The 25,298-nt window shown below is 38.4% G+C and overlaps 1 protein-coding gene across 2 annotated transcripts in view; it reads right to left on the reverse strand.

Annotated features, from left to right (window-relative positions):
* The window catches only part of GSTCD (glutathione S-transferase C-terminal domain containing), a 128,150-nt gene that overhangs the window by 19,740 nt on the left and 83,112 nt on the right, over positions 1–25,298 (reverse strand). For both annotated transcript variants that reach the window (XM_068975640.1, XM_068975639.1), the window contains exons 5-7: positions 10,264–10,379; positions 10,059–10,103; positions 7,797–7,925 (exon numbers count right to left, since the gene is read on the reverse strand). In XM_068975640.1, coding sequence (XP_068831741.1) covers positions 7,797–7,925; positions 10,059–10,103; positions 10,264–10,379 — 290 coding nt within the window. The remainder of the gene's footprint in view (positions 1–7,796; positions 7,926–10,058; positions 10,104–10,263; positions 10,380–25,298) is intronic.

Below are 25,298 nucleotides of genomic sequence, written 5' to 3' on the forward strand. Positions count from 1 at the left end.
GTCAGACACAACTGAGTGACTGAACTGATTCCTTTTTATTATTTAATCTTAATTTTGGTGAAACACATCTTCTACCTAGTTTCCTGATATACATTTTCTTGAGATCTTGACATTTTGTTTATTACTTGGATATATGATTGTTGATTGGTTGGGCATAACATTTTAGGTTGGAAACTGTCTTTTAGAATTTTGAAGGCATTGGTTCACTGTCTTCTAGCTTTCCATGTGGCTATTAAGAAGTGTGATGGCATTTTGATTTCAAATTTTCTGTTTGTGACCTATTTGTTTTTTCTCTTTGGAAACCGTCAGGAACTTCTTTTTATCACAATACTCTTCCCCCACTCCCACCCCGCCTCCCAACAATGTGCCTTGCTTTAGGTCATTTTTTTTAAGTGCGCTTTTTCAGATAAGAGAAACATATTTTTCATTACTTACAGATTTTCTTATATTAATTCTTCGATATTTTTCTCTCCATCATATGTCTTCTATTTCTGGTTCTCCTACTATTGATGTATTGGATTCATGTACTAAATCTCTATTGGAAAAAAATGCTTCTTTCAGTCCCTATCTCTTTTTTTTTGTCCTGTTTTTTCAGATGATGTCCTATACGTCATGGTTTAGATTTTCCACCTGCTTTTTCTTTGGGCTAGCATGCTTTATTCTTTCTTGTTCTCTGGTGGTTCACTTCTTTTTCATTTCACCTTTGTTTCATTCATGCAGTATCTTCTCTGAGCTCTCCTTGAATAAAAAGGAGACACTTTGCCATGGTTTTTGCTTTGATCTCCTCTATTTTGGAAGTTTTCCACACTTGATATTCCTCAACTGTCTGTTCATACAAGAGTGAATCTCTAAAAAGTTGATGGAAGTTTGAGTGAAAGGCTTGAAGGTGAGCTTCCTTAGTGACTGTGTAATCAGGTGGTCAGCTGTTTTGTTGTTGTTGTTTTTTTCCAAATTATAGCTATAGTATTTTCTCTGGGGATCGTTCTGATTCTATAGAGGAGGCTCTTTTAACGTCTTTGATTAAGGAGATGATTCTAGCTTCTGAAGGAATCCTGGAATTAAGGGCACTTATTTTCAGAGTCACATCATTCTTTCTCTCTTCTCCCTATACTGGGGAAATAGTTAATTGTCTATACAAGATGGTGGCAGGAATCTGGGTCTCTAAATTAAATGTTTAATTAAACATGATTCAGCCCCTTCTTATCCTCTTCCTATGAAGTTTCTGGCATCCTAAATTCCTGAAATTTTCTGGGATTGTGGGAAACAATCCTGATAGCCCTCTTGAGACTCCCTCTCCCCATGCATTATGTTTGATTTTCCTCTTCTCTACTCAGTAATTTTTCCTTCATCTGCTTTCTATCTTCAAATATTATAGTTCAAGTTACAGAATCTTGAACATTGTCTCATCAGAGATGGAGTATGATTTTTCTGGCTCTTATTTTCTTTATTTAGGGGTCTGATCTTTCTTGGGGAGAAGGGGGTTGCAATCTGCCACCCTCACCTGGAGAGTTTTTCATTGCCTTAATGATTTTTTTAAAATTGCATTTACATTTCTCAAGTATCCGTCCTTTAAAATGAGAAGTATATAAATCATTCATCTAAAGTGTTACTGAATCACATTCTATAATTGCATATTCTACTGTATACTAACATATAGAAATGAACTTGTAATTAAGCACTCAGCACTGATGAATGATAAAATATCATATTAAAAATTGTTATGGGTGAAATAGAAAAAGGTAAATATAGATAACTCAAAAATAAACTGTTTAGAGACTGTGATATATGTTGATAAGTAGAAAATATTCACCAGTATTGTTAGGAATCAATACCTGATCACCTGTTTGAGAGGATCCCATGTTATGATTGAAATTACCCAACCAAGACATTTTGGTGGGCAAGTTGTTCAACACTGACACAATTTTTGTTTCTTACACAAGGTGTGTTTTCCATAGTCATGGCCCTTTCAGTAATACCTTGTTTGGGAACAAGGTTATTGTTATATTGTTTGAGAGACTAGGTATTCATACATATTATGAATTAAGTCTTAAAAAGTAAAATCTTATAAAGTAAGTTTTCATAATAATGATTATCTTGCGCTAGACAAGAAGGCAATAATAGACTTCTTTTAAAAATACCTCTAAAGGGCTTCCCTGGTGACCCAGTGGTCAAGAATTTGCCTTGCAGTGCAGGGGACACTGGTTCAATACCTGGTTTGGGAAGATCCCACATGCCTCAGAGCAGCTAAGCCCATGCACCACAACTACTGAGCCTGTGCTTTAGAGCCTGCAAGTCACAGGTACTGAGCCGACTGCTACAACTACAGAAGCCTGCACGCCTAGAACCTGTGCTCTGCAACAAGAGAAGCCACTGCAAGGAGAAGCCCTCCCATGCAACTTAGAGTAGCTCGCTGCAACTAGCATAAGCCTGTGTGCAGCAACAAAGACCCACTACAGCCAAAAAATTAGATAAATAAAATAAATCTTTAGTTTAAAAAAATAGTCTTAAAAGGTTGACTTAAATAATCTTGTCTAGGTTGCCCTTTTTAGGGTATGGTAATTGATATATAACCTTGAAGGACTTCCCTGGTAGCTCAGACAGTAAAGTGTCTGCCTACAGTGTGGAAGACCCGGGTTCAATCCCTGGGTCAGGAAGACCTCCTGGAGAAAGGAATGGCAACCCACTCCAGTATTTTTACCCCCACCCCCAAAAAAGGGGCTCAAAGAAATATATGGGCTCAGATGGTTAAGCGTCTGCCTGTAATGCCTGTAATGCGGGAGACCTGGGTTCAATCCCTAGGTTGGGAAGGTCCCCTGGAGAAGGAAACAGCAACCCACACCGGTACTCTTGCCTGGAAAATTCCACGGGCTGAGGAGCCTGGTAGGCTACAGTCCATGTGGTCACAAAGATATATTGCTTTAGATTGGGATGTTCTTTAAAAACTATCATAAACTTGGTAGTTCAAACAGCAAATATTTATTTTTTCTCAGTTTTGGAGTCTGGGAAGTCCAAGATCAGAGTGCTGGCAGGTCTGATGTCTAGTGAGGACCCTCTTCCTGCTTCGCAGATGGCTGTCTTCTCACTGTATCTCTATATGGTGGAAAGCTAAGAAGGGGTGCAAGTTTCTTTCTCTTCTTATAAGGGCATTAATTCCACTCAGGAGAGCACCACTCTTATGACCCAATTACCTCCCAAACGTCCCACTTACTAATACCATCACATTAGGGGTTAAGGAATTCAACACATGAATTTTTTGATGGTGGAGGTGAGGCACAAACATTCGGTCCTAACACATAATCATTTCAGAGTCATACAGCTGCATATATCCAAATTGGAAGAAAAAAAACCTTCTCAGATGTTTCTTAATTTTGAAAAGACTTCTGTATTTTCTTTAGGACATTAATAGCCATTATAATCAAAATCAGAATAAGGCAATCAAAAGTTGTTTCTATAATAATCAATTACTTGTTTTAAAGTAAATTACATATACATATCTGGAGCGGAGAAAGGCTACCCAGTCCAGTATTCTTGTCTGGAGAATTTCACGGACAGACGAGCCTAGCAGGCCACAGTCCATGGGGTTGCAAAGAGTCAGACACAATTGAGTGAATTATATATATATCTGTTAGGTTCAGAATTCTTAGATATCTTATAGTGCTCCTTAGGCTCTATTATTGGAGAAGGCAATGGCACCCCACTCCAGTATTCTTGCCTGGAAAATCCCATGGATGGAGGAGCCTGGTAGGCTGCAGTCCATGGGGTCGCAAAGAGTCGGACCTGACTGAGCCACTTCACTTTCACTTTTCACTTTCCTGCATTGGAGAAGGAAATGGCAACCCACTCCAGTGTTCTTGCCTGGAAAATTCATGGACAGAGAAGCCTGGTGGGCTACAGTCCATGGGGATGCAAAGAGTTGGGCACAACTGAGTGACTGAGCATGCACACACAGAACAATTATGTTAATAAAATTTTCTCTGTTTACCATTATAACTAACATTTCATGTCATTAACATATCATTACAAATATCATATAAATGAAAAATTTCAAAGCTCCTATATGATGTGGGCTCCTCACAGAAGTCTTACAGTCAATGAGTAATATTTTTTAAATCCTTGCAAATATTAAGAACAAGAACAGAATATCATTGTTGTTCAAGTTAAAATGCATTTGGTTACTAGAGACTTTGAATGTTTCTAATAAGCTTATTAGATATTTGTATTTCTAAGGAAATACATTTCTCAAATAAACACAAGGGAAATCAGAAACTACAAATGTTCTTTGGAATATGTGGTGTTACCTCACTGATTCTGGTTACAAGGGGGAAGCACAGCCCTTGGGGTGATGGAAGACCTTGTTGAAAGACGTTAAAGTATTTAGATTTGTTTTCTTCCATTATTTCAAGTCACCCTAGTTTTACAAAGTTAGTAAATCTATTCATTTTTGCCTGATACAGGTCATTGTATTAATGGAGATAAGACAATTAATAGTACTTCAATTCTTACATATAATTGATTTGTTTGAAGTTTCTAAAGATAGTTGGTTTGAGGACTTTAAAAATCTCCCCTTAAAATCTTGTTTACAGCATTGATTTTTATGTCCAGAGAAAAATAGCAAAAGAAAAGGCATTTACTAAGCAGAGATAAACACTAGCTAAGCTGCTAAGTCGCTTCAGTTGTGTCCGACTCTGTGTGACCCCGTGGACTGCAGCCTACCAGGCTCCTCTGTCCATGGGATTTTCCAGGCAAGAGTACTGGAGTGGGTTGCCATTGCCTTCTCCTGTAACTACATAGTGATACACCAATTCAACTTACTGCTATGGGGGAAAAACACCATTTAATGAGACATGAAGACAAAGCACAAACCCGACTAAGGGGACACATGCTGTGGGCCACAGCACGGCCATGACCAGAGCAAGTGGGAGGATGCGGGAGGGGAGATGGATGGGTAAACTACAGCCTCGGGGGCGGGGGTGGGGGGGGGTGGTCTGGATTGACAACTAAGCAGACAACAGGATGAGACAGGAAATCAAAACCAATGATGAAAGCAGACATACCGTCAGAGAACTCCAAAAGCAAGGAAAACATACAGAACTGTTCTTTAACAAATATTCAGAAAGAAATCAAGCATGAAACCACAGAGAAATCGTCAAAGAATTTTAAATATCAACTAATTAGCCAATGATGCAAATTATAAAAACGGTGTGGCAAAAGACCACAAAACGGACTAGTTACTTCACAGGCCGCTAAAGTGATTCACAGTTAATTTAATAATAAGCTGACTAACCATGCAGCTAATATGAAATGGGTGGTAACAGAAAAAAGAGATAATACAAGTCCAGTTACAAAGCAGAGTGTTGTACACGTGATTTCATGGGGTAAATAGCAATGCACTCACAAAACCTAAGCTAAACATGCAAGAAAGCTGGAACATGTGCTTTAGACCTGCACACCCTGTCACCAAAAGCCCTAGGTCGTCATCTCAGTTTTAGACTCAGAAAAGTGGGGCAGCATAAACACTAACTAAACCCTTATTTTGGAGAAGGAAATGGCAACCCACTCCAGTATTCTTGCCTAGAGAATCCCATGGTCAGAGGAGCCTGGTGGGCTGCTGTCCATAGGGTCGCACAGAGTTGGACACGACTGAAGCAACTTAGCATGCATGCATGCATTGGAGAAGGAAATGGCAACCCACTCCAGTGTTCTTGCCTGGAGAATCCCAGGGACAGAGGAGCCTGGTGGGCTGCCACTTATGGGGTCGCACAGAGTCAGACACGACTGAAGCAACTAAGCAGCAGCAAACCCTTATTTGAAATACCACAAAACTGAATTAATAGAGCTTTACTACATTCCTGATACCTGGTTATTCTGATTTCCTCTCTAGCTACAGTGTTTTCACTAGAGTCTATTTCATATAAAAGAGCCACTGATGCATTGGGTTTGATTTATCTACTGACAATACTTCAATTATCCTCCTAGGCAAATTATACTCTTAAATCTAATTTTGGTTTAATCCTCCAAGTAATTTTAATTCATTTTCCATATATCTTGACAAAGGTAATTATGAAAGAAAAAAAACCCATTATGGGTATATTATTATGAGATATAGAGAAAAATGTCACTTCCCAAAAGACATAGACTTTGCTAGTTTGTGTTAGTGAATTACATGACCTTGAAAGGTATAAGAACGTGCCAGAATGATTTATCACCTACAAGCCATGGAAGGGTAAAGGGATACATGGTTGATCGGCTGGGAATTTTGTGATTTGAGAGGAGAGTAAATGCTACCTTATATACTCTTCCTGGTGTACTGGTAACATGTGCATTGGTTTAATGGCCTGTTTTAGGAAGAAGCTTTATCCTCTACCTCAACGTTTATGTAAAATTTAAGTGGTACACAAATATATATTTAATTTGAAGTTGCTGTATCAGCTGTCTATATTTTCCTGAATATCCTTCCTAACAGGTTTCTTAAAAGTCTACTTCTCTTTCCATAAGCTTCGCTTGAGATAACCAATCTATATTATGTCCACAAAGGAAACACACTGCATTCTTTTCAGGCTGTATAACAATAAGTCTCACAATTTTTCAGAAGTTGACATTTAAAAAATGAATCTCACTGACTGAACAAAAATTGAAAGTACTACGAAAAGTCTGGACTTCTAAGATTGGACAAGAATTTCAACTAGACAAGCCCATTGTATATGCTATGTAACCATACACAGTTGGGAATGCAAGCTAGCACAACCTTCCTGTAAAGTGATTAGGCAAACGAATCAAAAGTCTTAACTGATACATCATTAGACACATATAATAAATAACAAGTATAATAACAATAGAAAAGGAACATGATTGATGAGTAGGGAAAGCATTTATGACAATTTCAAATAAAGCAGGATCTCAAGGTATATGTAAATATGCATTTGTTTGTGTGTATAAATACACAAAGACCAAAGGGTTTTGGTAGTATTATCTGTCACTAGCAGAAATACTGGTGATTCTTCCTTATATTATTATGTAGTTTTCTAATTGAGCATTTAGTACTATAAAAATAAGAAAAAATATTCAAAACAGATATAAGAACAGCAGCGATGCTAACATCTTATTGAAACTCAAATTCCACCAGAGTGTACAACCCTGGATTTAAATGAACTGGCACAATCACATTTTCTTTGGTCTTCTAGTGGTATCAAACAGTAATAATTTGATTTGAAGGTTTCAAAAACATCACCAATACATTTTATACTAGAAGCTCAGAATACATGAAGATATCAAATCCTTGCTAAAGAATGAATTATCTGAAAGCAACTCAAGTATTTGCAGCTTATTTTTTTTCTATTGGAGTATAGTTGATTTGAATGTTGTGTTAGTTTCAGGTGTTCCGCAAAGTGAACACATATAAACAAACTCTATTATATTCTCTGTTTTTCTTTTCTTTCACTTCCTTCTAAAAATGTAGAATAAACCAAGGGAAGTCATCTTCATTAGAATTCATTCAATTAGTAACTATTTTTAAAGTACTAGCCATGTGTCAAACATTTTTTCAGGCACTGGGGATTTTGCAGTGAAGAAAATACAGTTCTTGTCTGGTAGAGGAACAAATATTATCCTTACCATGTAATAATAAAATGCTGTGAATGAAGTAATATTCATTAATAAGGTATACTTTATAGATAGTAGAAAACAAAAGTTATACATTTCTTGTTTAGCAAAGAAAATAAATGTATCTCCTTTATTTACTCTAGGACATTTCATTCCTCTTATTTAGTTAAAGAAGCTGAAATTGCATGATTACTTACCCCAATATTAAACATCCCTGTAAAATACTCCATATTTGCTTGAATAAACCAAATGTTGCTTAAACCTAGTTCATCACTTCTCTTCTTAGCACGAATTAATGATAATTCCTTGTTTTCTATTAGTATAACCTAGATTTCACACAGGAAACAACAGTATATTCAGTAACCTAATTTAGACATTAAAGCCAAGTATTATTACTGTATTTACTAGCTTTAATAATGCTGATCATATTATATTGATCCTTATCGTTGTGCTTCCCTGGTGGCTCAGACAGTAAAGAAACCGCCTGCAATGTGAGAGACCTGGGTTGGATCTCTGGGTTGGAAAGATCCCTTGGAGAAGGGAACAGCTACCCACTCCAGTATTCTGGCCTGGGGAATTTCATGGGCAGAGGAGTCTGGCAGGCTATACTGTCCATGGGGTCGCAAAGAGTCAGACACGACTGAGTGATTTTCACTTTCACTTCATTTTCACTATCCTGTCCTAGGACATATGCCAGATAGTACAGTATAAAAACAAACAAGGTCCTTGAACCCTTGGAGCTTACAGATATGGTGATATAAGTGAGATAGGTAAGTATAATACAGTGAGTGGTAAGTGTTTAATGAAAAACATAAATGTGTTATCGAAGCATGTAAACTTGATGACTAAGAGAGGTTTTAGTCATTTAATATTTACGAGTAACATATTAATTGAGGCCTGAAAAATGAATAGAAATTAGCTGGAGGAATGAAGGAGTTTGTGGTGGAGAGAGCAACATGTATAAAGGCCCAAGGTGAGAAAGATACAGTGGGTTTGAAGAACCGAGAAGACTGGTATAGCTGGTGTACAGTGAGCAATGCTGGAGCTTGGAGTGGGGAGACAGGGTGTGGAGGGAAGAAATCAGACTGGAAAGGTAATGGGAGCCAGATCACATGGGGTAAAAGGACAACCAGCTGCTTGCAAGTATGGATTGGTGGGGCCAAGGCAAAAGGCACGGCAACAAGTCACAAATTTCTAATAGTAAGCCAGGCCAAGGAAGAGAGGAGACATCATTGATTTGGATGAAGAAAAGTGGGCAGACTTAGGTCACTTTCATCATTCTCATTCTTAGTTTGGTCCTTATTTTGTCCTTACGTTTGTCTTTATGGAAAAATTCTGGATCTTTTTGTATAAAAAGCTTGTCAGAGGATAGTTGGTGTCAAAGGTTTTCCAGCCTTTATTCTAGCCAAGATTTTCCTTCTCCAATTTCAACATCTCTAAGTTTCCAGACCTTTTAGGAAGGGAAAAAAAGACACCAGACCCTGACTGCATCTCCAGGATTCTGCTCCGTGAGCTCTCTTCCTCTTACTCCAACCATGAAATTGTTGTTTTCCTTGGTGATGAAACAGATGCCTGCCTGTTTCTCCTCATATTCCTCATTTATTTACTAAGAAAGATAAAGAATAATACTTTCCACTCTCTATCATTCTGGCCAGTCTATGAGTTCTTCCACAGTTTTTCTTCTGAGAATAATCACTTTAATTATTTTGTAATTTCCAGAGAGCTCACAAGCAAAGAATTGTAATTTGAAAAAATGACATCAAGTTCTAGCTTTTATGCTAAACGCTGGGAGGAAATGATTTACTATGACAAAAGACTAAAAACGGCACAAACTTCTAACAAATGGTGATGGTGATTGTATAAATTACAGTATATTTACTCAAAAACATTATGAAGTTACATTTCAGTGATGATATTTAAAACTACTTGCAATAGGAAAAAACATTTATGACATAAGATTGAGTGAAAGCAGGTGGTTGAAATTGTATTTGCAGTCTTAGCATTTGCAGCAACAAGCATCCTTCTGAACAATGGTTTAATGAGCACATGGGGGGAAATGCATTTGGTGGATCAGAGTGGTAGATCTGGGGTTTATCTTTTTCTTTAGAAAATATTTTTACAATTCTGATACAATGACTAAAAACCAAGGCACCAAAGAATATGCTCAACAAGTTCCAGAAGCTAGTATTTCAAGTACAAAATTATGTTGACAATTAAACTGGTTTCATCATTAATTATTTAACAGTGAAATAATTATTTCTTTTATAAAAAATAAAAACTGTACATGGCCCTACTTTTTCCCCCTAAGATTCTGAAACTTAGAAGTGTAGTTCAATGAAAAATAAAATGACTGTGCCTCATATCTGACCTCAGTGAATGACTATCAGCTCAAAGAGGGATAAGCCAGACTCAGCTAATTGAACTGTGCAGTTTCCTATCATCTATCATTCAGACCTTACCTGGCATGATGGCAGCATGTGAGCTAGGACAATCCCAACATGGCCCTGAAAAAGGCAAGAAAAGGAACAAGTTAACTTTGGTCCCTCAGGCTTTTGTTTATTCTGAGACAACAGTCTTGTTATATAAAAACATGTCCTTGAGTGTAAGGTAGTAAAGTCACTTCGTCTTGGAAAGGCTAAAGAGAATAAAGAAGAGATACGGTACCCCACCACTGCAGAAATCCACAATTCTGTCGCCAGGTTTGGCCTGATTTGTCACCATATAAACAAGGTTGTTCAACTGTTGCTGCTTCCTCAAAGCTCGATCACTGGACATTTTACCTGGAAAGAGATGAAGACAGTGACACATTAGGTACTGCAGGGACTGGGAAGGCACCGGTGCACTAGGCCAGCAGTGTATACGAAGAGTGGTACAGATGTAAGTGAATACCATTCCATGTGACCCACTAAGAGTGGATTAGAGACCTGGAACCCAGAGGTGAAATCTCTTTTTGCTTAATTTTACTTTTATCCTTACCTAACTATTGTTTTGGAGGAGGAAATGGCAACCCACTCCAGTATTCTTGCCTGGAGAATTCCATGAGCAGAGGTCTGTTTGGGCTGCAGTCCGTGGGGCCCCAGTGGGCCGGACATGACTGAGTGACTAACACAACTATTCTTTTAATTGTCATCGACAGAAAAATCTATGAAAAAATGTCTTTGAAAGAGAGGAAACAATAAGTGTAAAATTAACTTCAGAGTCATAAATAAAGTGTTTAATAAATGTTCAGTTCAGTTCAGTCGCTCAGTCGTGTCTGACTCTTTGCGACCCCATGAATCACAGTACACCAGGCCTCCCTGTCCATCACCAACTCCCGGAGTTTACTCAGACTCATGTACATCAAGTTGGTGATGCCATCCAGCCATCTCATCCTCAGTCGTCCCCTTCTCCTCCTGCCCCTAATCCCTCCCAGCATCAGGATCTTTTCCAATGAGTCAACTCTTCACATGAGGTGGCCAAAGTATTGGAGTTTCAGCCTCAGCATCAGTCCTTCCAATGAACACCCAGGATAGGATGGACTGGTTGGATCTCCTTGCAGTCCAAGGGACTCTCAAGAGTCTTCTCCAACACCACAGTTCAAAAGCATCAATTCTTTGGCGCTCAGCTTTCTTCACAGCTCAGCTCTCACATCCATACATGACCACTGGAAAAACCATAGCCTTGACTAGACGGACCTTTGTTGGCAAAATAATCTCTCGGCTTTTTAATATGCTAGGTTGGTCATAACTTTCCTTCCAAGGAGGAAGCGTCTTTTAATTTCATGGCTGCAATCACCATCTGGCAGTAATTTTGGAGCCCTAAAAATATAAAGTCTGACACTGTTTCCACTGTTCCCCCATCTATTTCCCATGAAGTGATGGGACCAGATGCCATGATCTTAGTTTTCTGAAAGTTGAGCTTTAAGCCAACTTTTTCATTCTCCTCTTTCACTTTCATCAAGAGGCTTTTTAGTTCCTCTTCACTTTCTGCCATAAGGGTGGTGTCTGTTACTGGAAGAATAAAAATTAACAGTAATAGTCTCTTCTATCTATCCCTCTCAGAGACATAGTATAAAGATTATCTAATTTCAGTACATTGCTTAAATCTCCTTGGAGAAAAGAGCCCTATAATAATAAAAATGTTTTTATTCTCTAACTGGCACATCTGTGAACTCTTAATTCTTCTGGTTAAGACACTTGGAACACAGGTGTCACATTGTCTAAAATATATCAATTGTTATTGCATTTAGAAATAAATTAGATTTTCTTATTTCTGCTTTGAAGCTTCCTTTCCTCATGAGTCAGACACAGATATTTAATGTAATTAGAGATAGAAGATAGGGCATTTCCAAGCATGAAACGCCTTGGGCCTAGCAGTATGAGAACATCTTAACTTTCCTTTCAAAAGCCACCAGTCAAGTCCACTAAAATATCTTCGGAAGAATGAATAAAGGTATTTGTTTTAACATATTTCAAATGCACTGTTCATCAGAGCAAGATTTAAAAAATATAAGGGTAGCTTTCAGTGATGTGTGTGTGTGTGTTAGTTGCTCAGTCTTGTCTGACTCTTTGCGACCCCACAAACTGTAGCCTGCTAGGCTTCTCTGTTCATGGGATTCTCCGGGCAAGAATACTAGAGTGGGTTGCCATTCCCTTCTCTGGAGGATCTTCCCAACCCAGGGATCGAATCCTGGTCTCCCGCATCGCAGGCAGATTCTTTACTGTTTGAGCTACAGGGAAGTTCAGTGGTAAATATAAAAGGAAAAATGCAGATAATCTTTTGGGCATGATCAAAAATTATTTACAGATAACAAGTTTGCCCACTCCATTTTCACAGAAAAATAGTATGCTTTTTTCTTTTTCCATTTTCTTTTTTCCATTTTTCTTTCTTTCTTTTTTCTATTACTAAAATTAAAACACTAGGAAACTTTTAGGAAAAAACAGAAAATGTGAATTTAAAAAGATCTATATGAGATAAAAAGTCATTTTTCTATGTAGTTTTCTATTTTTAATATATGTACTTCCAACTATACCTGTAAGTTCATAATTATCTAGAGAGCATAGAAAACATTATAAATCTTTCTGTGTCTATGAATTTGTTTCTACACTGTAACTTCTAATGGCTGTGAAAATTTTATTAACTACCTATACCCAATTTATTTAACCAATTTCCTACTGTAACAACGTATTATCATACACCTGACTCATTGTGTGCATTCGTAATTATTTAGCATGGCCTAATGTAAATTTCAAACATAAAATGCATTGAAATCAATAGTTTGGTGACTTCATTTGTGAAGACCGTTTCATGTACTTATTTTATTTTTATCTAATAATATAATAGCAAACTATTTAAACAGTTAGTGAAAGCCCCTGTGATTTTGTGGACAGCCACTCCTAAGAGGTTTTATTATGACAATTTTTAAACACAAGGCAAAGTTGAAAGAATCAACATTCAGTGAATGACTCTGCATCCTCTACCTAGATTCTACCATTAACAGCCTACTAGAGTTGGTTCATCACACTTCTATCTATCCATCCCTCTATGCATCCAGTCATAAATCCACCTATTTGTCTATTTTTATTATGGCACTGTAGTTTTTATTGGGAGGAAGAAGAATAAGAACAAGGAAGGGGAAGAAGGGGCAGGAATCAGAAGGCAAAAAGGAAAAGTACTTTTGAGGCCCTGGGGAGAGTGAGAGTCACAAATGCTGCTATTAAATGGAGCCATCAAGCGGCAAAGAAACTAGCACTGGCATTTGAGTCTTTGGTATGTTTGCGGATTTCTTAACAATTCTTAGCCAAAGGATTTTCAAAAAAGAAAGTAAAAAGGAATTATCTTTTGCTAAGAATAAGGAGATAAGAAAATAAAACTTACTTAATGGAATATCTAACAGTAAGTTCTATACTGTACTTCTATCAGATATTTAGAATGGCCTAACTTTCTCAGGTCTGCTTCAAAAGCAAATGTTGATGAAGATCTGTTTTACTTGCTAAACCTGCCTCTTTGCATATGAAGAACCTGTGCTTAAATGAAGCCAAAAAGGTACCTTTCAGGCTTCTGTTTAAATACAGAGACTATTAAATTGCCCATAACATTCATAGGTTGAACTAAAAATACAGTAGCATGAAGCCTAGGTGCTTTATGGGAAAACCGCCTCTAATAGAGCATTCCTCCTCACCGTTCTAGTTTTATAAATATTATGAAGCTCCTGGAAACATGAATAGGATCTTAAATATGTTAAACCAGGTAAGAAAGTGGTATTTTGATTATGCTTTGTCAGATGACAATACATTAGTAAATCTGGTGTTTTAAGGGCTATAATAACTCTAATAAAGAAACTAAATCAGAAAAAAAAAAGAAAGACGTATTTTGAGATATGGTATTCATTTAAAAACCAAATTATACTTTTTATTTAAACCCAATATTCTTGTGCCTGACACCATTTACATGTATAAAAGTATTTTTTTAACTTGACTAAAAATGATGGTTCTTTAGGTGTCATCATGAAAAATCAAAACCCAAGAATCAAATGTTTTGATATAAATGATCCTATTTATCCTGCAATGTAAATTCTTCTACAGTAGAGTCTGTTGTCTAATTCAAGTTAGGAGGAACCTGATTATTTAGACAACTTCATTGTTTGCATTACGCAAAAAGAAAGTACAGGGTAAAGGAGCCAATTTTTAAACTAAGGAAGCATCATATTAGGACACTGGCATTTTTGGTCAGTTCAAAGCATCAAATAAAGCAGGACCGAAAAAAAAAGAAGCCATGGATGGAAAATGTGCACGTGTGCAGTCAGGACACCTGCTCAGTCTAGTATTAATAAATAGTGCTCAAGATCAGGTAGCTTTTTTAAAATAAATTTTTTATTGCAAGATATTTGCTTTACAATATTGTGCTGGTTTCTGCAATACACCAACATAGGCAGCTCTTAATTTATTTCTTCTTGGTCTGAAGCAACAAAGTACCTTGAATGGTATAAATTACTGGTAAAAAGGAAAATGGATGGGTGCTTGGATACATTTTAGCCTTAAAAAGATTCATTTGCTGTTTTGTTTTCTAAGTATTTCTTTGAGATGCAGCACCCCACCCTCATTCTGTGAATTTTTTTAAAAAAATCATTAAATATGGAGATAAAGGAGATGGCTAAAACTAATGGTGCAGGGATTTTTTAAAAATACACTTTTGTTTGGAAAGTTATCAAATCAAGAGGGCAAGAGTAAATTTCCCCAGCAGAGCACCTGTAATAGAGAGGTTGCAGAGAAGGTATGAGACAGCTGAATACACAGGGTGCACCAATAGGGCCTTTGGTGGGTGAGAAGGGACGTAATAACCACACAGGTTCATGTTTTCAAGAAGCCTAACAACATTAAGACAAACGTTCCAAAGGGTAATGGCCAGCGATGCCCAAATTCCACCTTCAGGGTAGCCGTGGTTTTCATGCTTGGAACAGTCACTAGGCTCCAAGTATATGCCCAGGAGTTGTCTGCAGGCTGAGGACACAACGCAAAGTAAGACAGGGTCCCTGTGCCTCAGGAGTTAAGAGGGTGCCTAAGAAGACGGTATGCAGCTATGAGTATTTGTTATGTGTGAAGTATGTGCACTGCAGACACAGAACTATCTGTTTGAGACATCAACTGGGGATTTTACTGAGATGTGGGGTATTTCAGCTGAGTCTCTGAGGAGGAACAGAAACTTGCCAGGTAGAATGGGTGGGGAAAGCATGCTAAAAATGGTACGGCAGGCACTTCCCTGGTGGTTCAGTGATAAAGAATCTGACTGCCAATGCAGGTGACACAGGTTCGATCCCTGGTCCAGGAAGATCCCACACGCCACTGAGCAACTACGCCCGTGGGCCACAAGTACTGAGCCCATGTGCCCTAGAGCCTGTGCTCGGCAACAAGAGAAGCCATGGCAGTGAGAAGGCCACACACAGCAATGAAGAGCAGCTCTGCCTTGTGCAACTAGAGAAAGTCTGTGCAAAGCAACAATGACCTGGCACAACCAAAAGAATAATAACATGAAATTATTATTTTTTTTAAAAGTGTGATATGGCATACTTAGGGGAGAAACTGCAATTAGCTCGCTTGTGCTCGAAAGTGAGGATCCATGGGAACGTGGTAGAGCATAGGATAAATCTGAGAATTTGGCAGGGCCAGATGGGAAAGGGCACTGCTTGTTATCTTGTCTCTTTGTGCTGCAGAGAAAACAGTCTTACTTTACACTTAACATGTATGCTTAGAACTCCTTAGAGATAAGCTCTCTTTGAATAGACAGCTTCGTTATTTTTACATTATTCCATATTAAGATGTTCTTTTATACTGCTATCCTGCAACATTTTAAATTCTGCATAGAGTATATCCACAAATCAGACAGAATTATTCATAAATTTATGTGGCACATTCAATCTCAACTGATACTAATGTCATTAGATGATGTAATTAAGAAAAGGAAACTAAACAAATTGAACTCACTGAATCATTTTGAGCTCTGCTGTTCTAGACCAAGAGTGCCTTTGGATCCTTACTGGGTTCTTCTTCTCACTCTCCTTCCCAGGGTTCTCTCCACATGGCGGTCCCTGAAATGCTGTGCACACCAGGTTCTCTCTCTCTGCCATAGCTCATCACTGAGGGTGATTTTCTGGAGTATATTACTAAAAAGTACCTTCCAAAACTACCCATGAAAATACTTGTCCTTACTTAAAATACTTTTAAAGGCTCCCCTCTGCCTTATGAAAAAAGTCCTAACTTCTTGGAAAGAAAGCAAGGCCTTTAATGATCTGGGCCCTGTTAATTTGCTGAACCTCCTTTCTGCTACTTTCATACTATACCCTCTAAGTTCAGCCTCTCTGAACAATGGCTATAGTTCCTTCAAAATATCACTGCTGGTGAGTCAGCTGCTATATAAATTTTTTCCTCTTTGCTTGAAACCTATTCCTCACTCCTGGCTACACTGACATGAATTTCTATTGTAATAAGTTTTTTTTTTTCTTAAAGACAAAAACAAAAAAGTTACTTTCTAAAATTCTTTGTCATTATCCAAAAGGCTTTTATACTATAATGGCTGTTTTTTATGTTGTAAAGGCTGTTGTTATTAACTACTGAAAAAAGTTTTCTTATTTTAAAATGATTCAGTTCAGTTGCTCAGTGGTGTCCGACTCTTTGCGACCCCATGAATCACAGCATGCCAGGCCTCCCTGTCCATCACCATCTCCCGGAGTTCACTCAGACTCAATTCCATCGAGTCAGTGATGCCATCCAGCCATCTCATCCTCTGTCGTCCCCTTCTCCTCCTGCCCCCAATCCTTCCCAGCATCAGAGTCTTTTCCAATGAGTCAACTCTTCGCATGAGGTGGCCAAAGTACTGGAGTTTCAGCTTTAGCATCATTCCTTCCAAAGAAATCCCAGGGCTGATCTCCTTCAGAATGGACTGGTTGGATCTCCTTGCAGTCCAAGGGACTCTCAAGAGTCTTCTCCAAAACCACAGTTCAAAAGGAGCAATTCTTCGGCGCTCAGCCTTCTTCACAGTCCAACTCTCACATCCATACATGACCACAGGAAAAACCATAGCCTTGACTAGACGAATCTTAGTCGGCAAAGTAATGTCTCTGCTTTTGAATATGCTATCTAGGTTGGTCAGAACTTTTCTTCCAAGGAGTAAGCGTCTTTTAATTTCATGGCTGCAGTCACCATCTGCAGTGATTTTAGAGCCCCCCAAAATAAAGTCTGACACTGTTTCCACTGTTTCCCCATCTATTTCCCATGAAGTGATGGGACCGGATGCCATGATGTTTGTTTTCTGAATGTTGAGCTTTAGGCCAACTTTTTCACTCTCCACTTTCACTTTTATCAAGAGGCTTTTTAGTTCCTCTTCACTTTCTGCCATAAGGGAGGTGTCATCTGCATATCTGAGGTTATTGATATTTCTCCCGGCAATCTTGATTCTAGCTTGTGTTTCTTCCAGTCCAGCGTTTCTCACGATGTACTCTGCATATAGGTTAAATAAGCAGGGTGACAATATACAGCCTTGACGTACTCCTTTTCCTATTTGGAACCGGTCTGTTGTTCCATGTCTAGTTCTAACTGTTGATTCCTGACCTGCATACAGATTTCTCAAGAGGCAGGTCAGGTGGTCTGGTATTCCCATCTCTTTCAGAATTTTCCAGTTTATTGTGATCCACACAGTCAAAGGCTTTGGCATAGTCAATAAAGCAGAAATAGATGTTTTTCTGGAACTCTCTTGCTTTTTCCATGATCCAGCAGATGCTGGCAATATGATCTCTGGTACCTCTGCCTTTTTTAAAACCAGCTTGAACATCAGGAAGTTTACGGTTCACATATTGCTGAAGCCTGGCTTGGAGAATTTTGAGCATTACTTTACTCGCATGTGAGATGAGTGCAACTGTGCGGTAGTTTGAGTATTCTTTGGCATTGCCTTTCTTTGGAATTGGAATGAAAACTGATCTTTTCCAGTCCTGTGGCCACTGCTGAGTTTTCCAAATTTGCTGGCATATTGAGTGCAGCACTTTCACAGCATCATCTTTCAGGATTTGAAATAGCTCAGCTGGAATTCTATCACCTCCACTAGCTTTGTTCGCAGTGATGCTTTCCAAGGCCCACTTGATTTCACATTCCAGGATGTCTGGCTCTAGATGAGTGATCACACCATCATGGTTATCTTGGTTGTGAAGATCTTTTTGTATAGTTCTTCTGTGTATTCTTGCCACCTCTTCTTAATATCTTCTGCTTCTGTTAGGTCCATACCATTTCTGTCCTTTATCGAGGCCATCTTTGCATGAAATGTTCCCTTGGTATCTCTAATTTTCTTGAAGAGATCTCTAGTCTTTCCCATTCTGTTATTTTCCTCTATTTCTTTGCAGTGATCGCTGAAGAAGGCTTTCTTATCTCTCCTTGCTATTCTTTGGAACTCTGAATTCAGATGCTTATATCTTTCCTTTTCTCCTTTGCTTTTCGCCTCTCTTCTTTTCACAGCTGTTTGTAAGGCCTCCCCAGACAGCCATTTTGCTTTCTTGCATTTCTTTTCCATGGGGATGGTCTTGATCCCTGTCTCCTATGCAATGTCATGAACCTCATTCCATAGTTCATCAGGCACTCTATCTACCAGATCTAGGCCCTTAAATCTATTTCTCACTTCCACTGTATAATCATAAGGGATTTGATTTAGGTCATATCTGAATGGTCTAGCAGTTTTCCCTACTTTCTTTACTTTGAGTCTGAATTTGGTAATAAGGAGTTCTAAGGCATTATTCATTATACCAACTACCCCAAAAAGGACTGTTAGCTAAAATTGCTTCTGTTTACGTGAAATAGATACAGATGATTTTTTCTGGAATTACATAAATTTGGGCCCAATTACGTGGAAAGACTATTAGGAGACTGACAGGCACATAACACATGCTCAATAAAAGTTTAATGAATGAATTTTCTCTATAATTATGACTTAAACAGCATTTTAAGGTACTTCAAAATACCTTAACTTTTTAAGGTACTAAGTATGAAAACAAATTCAATCATATTTGAAAGTATACTGTACTGAAATAGAAAAAGGAATCAACTATGAGACAGTGTTTTAGATGGGGATGGAAAAGTTTCTGAAAACCTTTAAGAGGAAATAAGAAAGCTGCCATTTAAAGCTATACCAAAAACTAGAAAAGCATGAATACAATTCCCAAAGAAACGCCTGAGAAGATGCATGAAACTAAGCAGCAATGTAAAGTTTATACTTTAGGTTAGGGCAAACTTGTTTAAATTTTGGAAATGACTTGTTGAAAATACTGAAAATTAGAATTGTCTGAATTTGCAATTTTTAAAGCCAGTTGCAGCAGCAGCAGGTTTCACTAACCCTCTTGGCCATACTAACCTCAGAGCTGCAGTATTCTTCTAACAATAGATACTAATCATCTATTACCTTTGCCCTCTGTCTCCCACCTCCAGCCCATCCACCCATCACACAGTGCAGTCTATGAAATCAACAATAGTGTATCAGTGCGACGGCATTTTCACTCTGATAGTTTTGTTACAGATATTATTAGAGCAATAATTATTAGCTAGAAATTCAAAATGCTAAAAGAAGCCAATTTATTCTTCTCTAAGTTGAGGAATATTGACCTCATAAACTATCTTTCTCAATCAATCATTTAACCAACAAATCAACCAACTAAACTGACCTACATAGACTTGTTCTAGACAACGTTAGGGACACAAAGATGCCTATCACTTGATTTCTATCCTTAATGAACTTACACCTTATTTAAAATAGTAGAAAAACCATTACACTTGGCCTTAGGAGATTATTAAACACATTGTACAATAATTTTATGACATTTTAACAGCCCTAACTTAAAAAATTCATAGTTCTCTCATTAAACCTTCTAAGATGATTGATAACAGTTTCTGTTTATATGATGTTTTGCAGTTTATTAAGCACTTGCACATTTGATATAGCATCTAACTTCAAGACTGTCAGGTTGTCAGGTGGATAACCTGTTCCTTTTTTCACTGAAGAGACTGCTCAGACTTAGCACTTGCTTAAAGACACACAGCTGATAGGCAGAGAAGGTGGGTTTTTAACCAAGGATTTCTAACTTTCAATTCAGTTCAGTTCAGTCGCTCAGTCGTGTCCGACTCTTTGCGACGCCATGAATCACAGCATGCCAGGCCTCCCTGTTCATCACCATCTCCCGGAGTTTGCTCAGACTCACATCCATCGAGTTGGTGATGCCATCCAGCCATCCTATCCTCTGTCATCCCCTCTTCCTCCTGCCCCCAATCCCTCCCAGCATCAGAGTCTTTTCCAATGAGTCAGCTCTTCACATGAGGTCGCCAAAGTACTGGAGTTTGAGCTTTAGCATCATTCCTTCCAAAGAAATCCCAGGACTGATCTCCTTCAGAATGGACTGGTTAGATCTCCTTGCAGTCCAAGGGACTCTCAAGAGTCTTCCCCAACACCACAGTTAAAAAGCAGCAATTCTTCGGCGCTCAGCCTTCTTCACAGTCCAATTCTCACATCCATACATGACCACTGGAAAAACCATAGCCTTGACTAGACGGACCTTTGTTGGCCAAGTAATGTCTCTGCTTTTTAATATGCTATCTAGGTTGGTCATAACTATTCTTCCAAAGAGTAAGCATCTTTTAATTTCATGGCTGCAGTCACCATCTACAGTGATTCTGAAGCCCAAAAAAAAGAAAGTCTGAGACTATTTCCACTGTTTCCTTATCTATTTCCCATGAAGTGATGGGACCGGATGCCATGATCTTCATTTTCTGAATGTTGAGCTTTAAGCCAACTTTTTCACTCTCCTCTTTCACTTTCATCAAGAGGCTTTTTAGTTCCTCTTCACTTTCTGCCATAAGGGTGGTGTCATCTGCATATCTGAGGTTATTGATATTTCTCCCGGCAATCTTGATTCCAGCTTGTGCTTCTTCCCGCCCAGCGTTTCTCATGATGTACTCTGCATATAAGTTAAATAAGCAGGGTGACAATATGCAGTCTGGACGTACTCCTTTTCTTATTTGGAACCAGTCTGTTGTACCATGTTCAGTTCTAACTGTTGCTTCTGACCCGTGTATAGGTTTCTCAAAAGGCAGGTCTGGTGGTCTGGTATTCCCATTTCTTTCAGAATTTTCCACAGTTTATTGTGACCCACACAGTCAAAGGCTTTGGCATAGTCAATAAAGCAGAAATAGATGTTTTTCTGGAACTCTCTTGCTTTTTCTATGATTCTAACTTTAGGTTTTCCTATGGTCATGTATGGATGTGAGAGTTGGATTGCGAAGAAGGCTGAGTGCCGAAGAATTGATGCTTTTTAACTGTGGTGTTGGAGAAGTCTCTTGAGAGTCCCTTGGACTGCAAGGAGATCCAACCAGTCCATTCTGAAGGAGATCAACCCTGGGATTTCTTTGCAAGGAATGATGCTAAAGCTGAAGCTCCAGTACTTTGGCCACCTCAGGCAAAGAGTTGACTCATTGGAAAAGACTTTGATGCTGGGAGGGATTGGGGGCAGGAGGAGAAGGGGATGACCAAGGGTGAGATGGCTGGATGGCATCACGGACTCGATGGACGTGAGTCTGAGCAAACTCCGGGAGTTGGTGATGGACAGGGAGGCCTGGCGTGCTGTGATTCATGGGGTCGCAAAGAGTCGGACATGACTGAGTGACTGAACTGAACTGAACTGACCGAACTTTAGGTTCAGTCTTCTTTCCAAGAGGGTTCCGTTTTCTTACACAGATGACTTTGTGATTTCAGAATCTCAGGCCTGGTTCCTTTTCTTACGTGTTCAAGGAAACAAGGTTATTTTCTAGCAGAGAAATGAGGGAAGCCTCTAACAATCATATCTTAGGGAAAAAAAGTTAATTCTTCAAAATTAGTCATAAAATTTATTTTATTTTAGTTTTCCTCTAAATAAAATTTCCTAAAAGCAGGCTTACCAGTAAAAAGGATCAATTTAAGTTCTGAACTTCAATATTGCGGAATATATCACTAAAATATTATCTGAAGATCTCATAAGTCACTCTGTTTAATGAGTTGAACTTTGGTTGTCACCCTTTCCAGAAAAAGACCATTTCCTCACCTTGTACTATAGCAACCTTTTAAATTTTATAGAAAAGTGACAAGGGGAGGCTGAGCAATCAATTTGTTGCAAAATCAGATTATCTAGGAGAAAAAAGAGAAAATAGATTGGGATGATCTTTCATGTTATAGTACTATAGATGCTAACAAATATAGCATGCACCTTCACCCTTCTATATCTAATTCCGAAGCATCTTTTTTAAAAAATAAGTACTAAAAGTATTCAAGCAAGATGCAGAATTGAGGGATGAAAATCGAAGAAAGTATAGCCACACTGTTTGCCAAATCAAAACTTTGGTTTTGTTTACATAAGAGCTTAGATACATTGAATAGTGGACATTTTTTAAAAAACTTCTTATTGCTGCTATTTTCTTCTCTAAGATGAATAAAACTTTTGACTTCAGAATACCACAGTTAATTGAACACATATATTTTCATTTCATTCAAATGTTATTTACACACACAAAATAAACATTTCTTTGCCCTGGAATTTAGTTAAAAAAAAAATTCACAATATCTTCCAAGTTGCCCACAAGACCAAGTTGAAATGCTTTAAAACAACAAAAGTTAACTCTAGAATAGAGGTATTTATTTCTTTTCCAGGGTATTAAATTAACAAAAGTAAGGGCTTTTAATACTTCCATTAACTTTTGAGATCATTCAAATAATCCTCAATTTGACTTTTCATTTGATGTGTTTCACTGTATTTAGGTTAAATGAAACACTAGTAACCTGAATAGTGACTGTTAACTTTCCTGAAGTTAACACTTTCCTATTTTTTAAAAATAGCTTCTAATATGCATAGTATTCTAACTTCTACTATGATATGACCCGTAGGTTTTCTTGTTTGATTTTTTTCAAATATTTCATTTTGATTAAAAAAACGAAAATGGTGTATATCTAAGGTGGCATGATCCCAAATTCTTTTATAATATTACTACTATATTAATATACAGTATTTCCCTCAAGAGGTGGCATCTATGCCGGCTCCCTTGAATTGAGCTCCATGCAGATTTGACTGGAGTAACCGAGAAGAAACACTGTGCACGCTTCTGGTGCCTTCCATGTCCTATCTTTTGAGACACTTGCTCTCGGAACACAGAACCATGCTTTAGGAAGCCAACTCTCCCCAGCTGATGATGTGAACAAACAAATTCTCCTGCCATGTCCTACCTGAGTTGCGTGTATGTGTTCACCTGCTCAATTGTGTCTGACTCTTGGTGGCCCCATAAACTGAAGCCCACCAGACTCCTCTGCTCATAGAATTTTCCAAGCAAGAATACTGGAGTAGGGTGCCATTTCCTACTCCAGGGGATCTTCCTGACCCAGGGATCAAACCTGTGTCTCCTCCATTTTCAGGTAGGTTCTTCACCGCTAGCACCAAATGAGATGACCTTCTGAGTTGAGGATTTGTGAATAAAATATATAAGTGTTGTTTTTAATTCACTAAGCTTGTTAGTACATTTATGCCGCTATAGATCATCTGAATGACATCCTAACATTGGGCTTGTGAGGATTATCATAATTGAACAGTATTTATTAAGGCATCTACCTACATATGAACTGTGGAGCTGGAGAAGATTCTTGAGAGTCCCTTGGACTCCAGGGAGATCAAACCAGTCAATCCTAAAGGAAATCAATCCTGAATATTCACTGGAGAGACTGATGCTAGGCTGAAGCTCCAATATTTGGCCACCTTATTCAAAGAGCTGATTCATTGGCAAAGACCCTGATGCTGGGAAAGATTGAAGGCAGGAGGAGAAGGGGACAACAGAGGATGAGATGGTTGGATGGCGCCACTGACTCAATGGACATGAGTTTGAGCAAGTTCCAGGAGATGGTGAAGGACAGGAAAGCCTGGCATGCTGCAGTCCATGGGGTTGGGAAGAGTCAGACATGACTGAGTGACTGAATACCAACAACCTAAATAAGAAATGGTGCTGGATACTATGACAACAACCGAAATAGCGGATTGTTATTATACCTAAGAATTAATAGTCCAGGCAATGGTATTCATTACAAGTTAGACAGGGACTCCTCTATAAACCTCAAAGTCAGTCTTGAATTCCAGTCCTGCTATTTCTTTTCTCTTTCTGACAGTCCTAAACCTTATGAGCCTAAATGTAAAGAATGTTGGGATCTAAACAGCAAGGGACCGTGGAAAGAAAAAGATAATGGTAAGGAACCCACAAGAGAAGACTCTACACATGGACATCACCAGATGGTCAACACCGAAATCAGATTGATTATATTTTTTGCAGCCAAAGATGGAGAAGCTCTGAAGAGTCAACAAAAACAATACCAGGAGCTGACTGTGGCTCAGATCATGAACTCCTTATTACCAGATTCAGACTCAAATTGAAGAAAGTAGGGAAAACTGCTAGACCATTCAGGTATGACCTAAATCAAATCCCTTATGATTATACAGTGGAAGTGAGAAATAGATTTAAGGGATTAGATTTGGTGGATAGAGTGCCTGATGAACTATGGAATGAGGTTCGTGACATTGTACAGGAGACAGGGATCAAGACCATCCCCATTGAAAAGAAATGCAAAAAAGCAAAATGGCTGTCTGGGAAGGCCTTACAAACAGCTGTGAAAAGAAGAGAAGTGAAAAGCAAAACAGAAAAGGAAAGATATAAGAATCTGAATGCAGAGTTCCAAAGAATAGCAAGAAGAGATAAGAAAGCCTTCTTCAGCAATCAATGCAAAGAAATAGAGGAAAACAACAGAATGGGAAAGACCAGAGATCTCTTCAAGAAAATTAGAGATACCAAGGGAACATTTCATGCAAAGATGGCCTCGATAAAAGACAGAAAATGGTATGGACCTAACTGAAGCAGAAGATATTAAGAAGAGGTGGCAAGAATACACAGAAGAACTGTACAAAAAAGATCTTCATGACCGGATAATCATGATGGTGTGATCACTCATCTAGAGCCAGACATCCTGGAATGTGAAATCAAGTGGGCCTTAGAAAGCATCACCACGAACAAAGCTAGTGGAGGTGATGGCATTCCAGCTGAGCTGTTTCAAATCCTGAAAGATGATGCTGTGAAAGTGCTGCACTCAATATGCCAGCAAATTTGGAAAACTCAGCAGTGGCCACAGGACTGGAAAAG

This window comes from Capricornis sumatraensis, chromosome 7, assembly GCF_032405125.1.
Source record: "Capricornis sumatraensis isolate serow.1 chromosome 7, serow.2, whole genome shotgun sequence".
NCBI classification, from domain to species: Eukaryota; Metazoa; Chordata; class Mammalia; order Artiodactyla; family Bovidae; genus Capricornis; species Capricornis sumatraensis.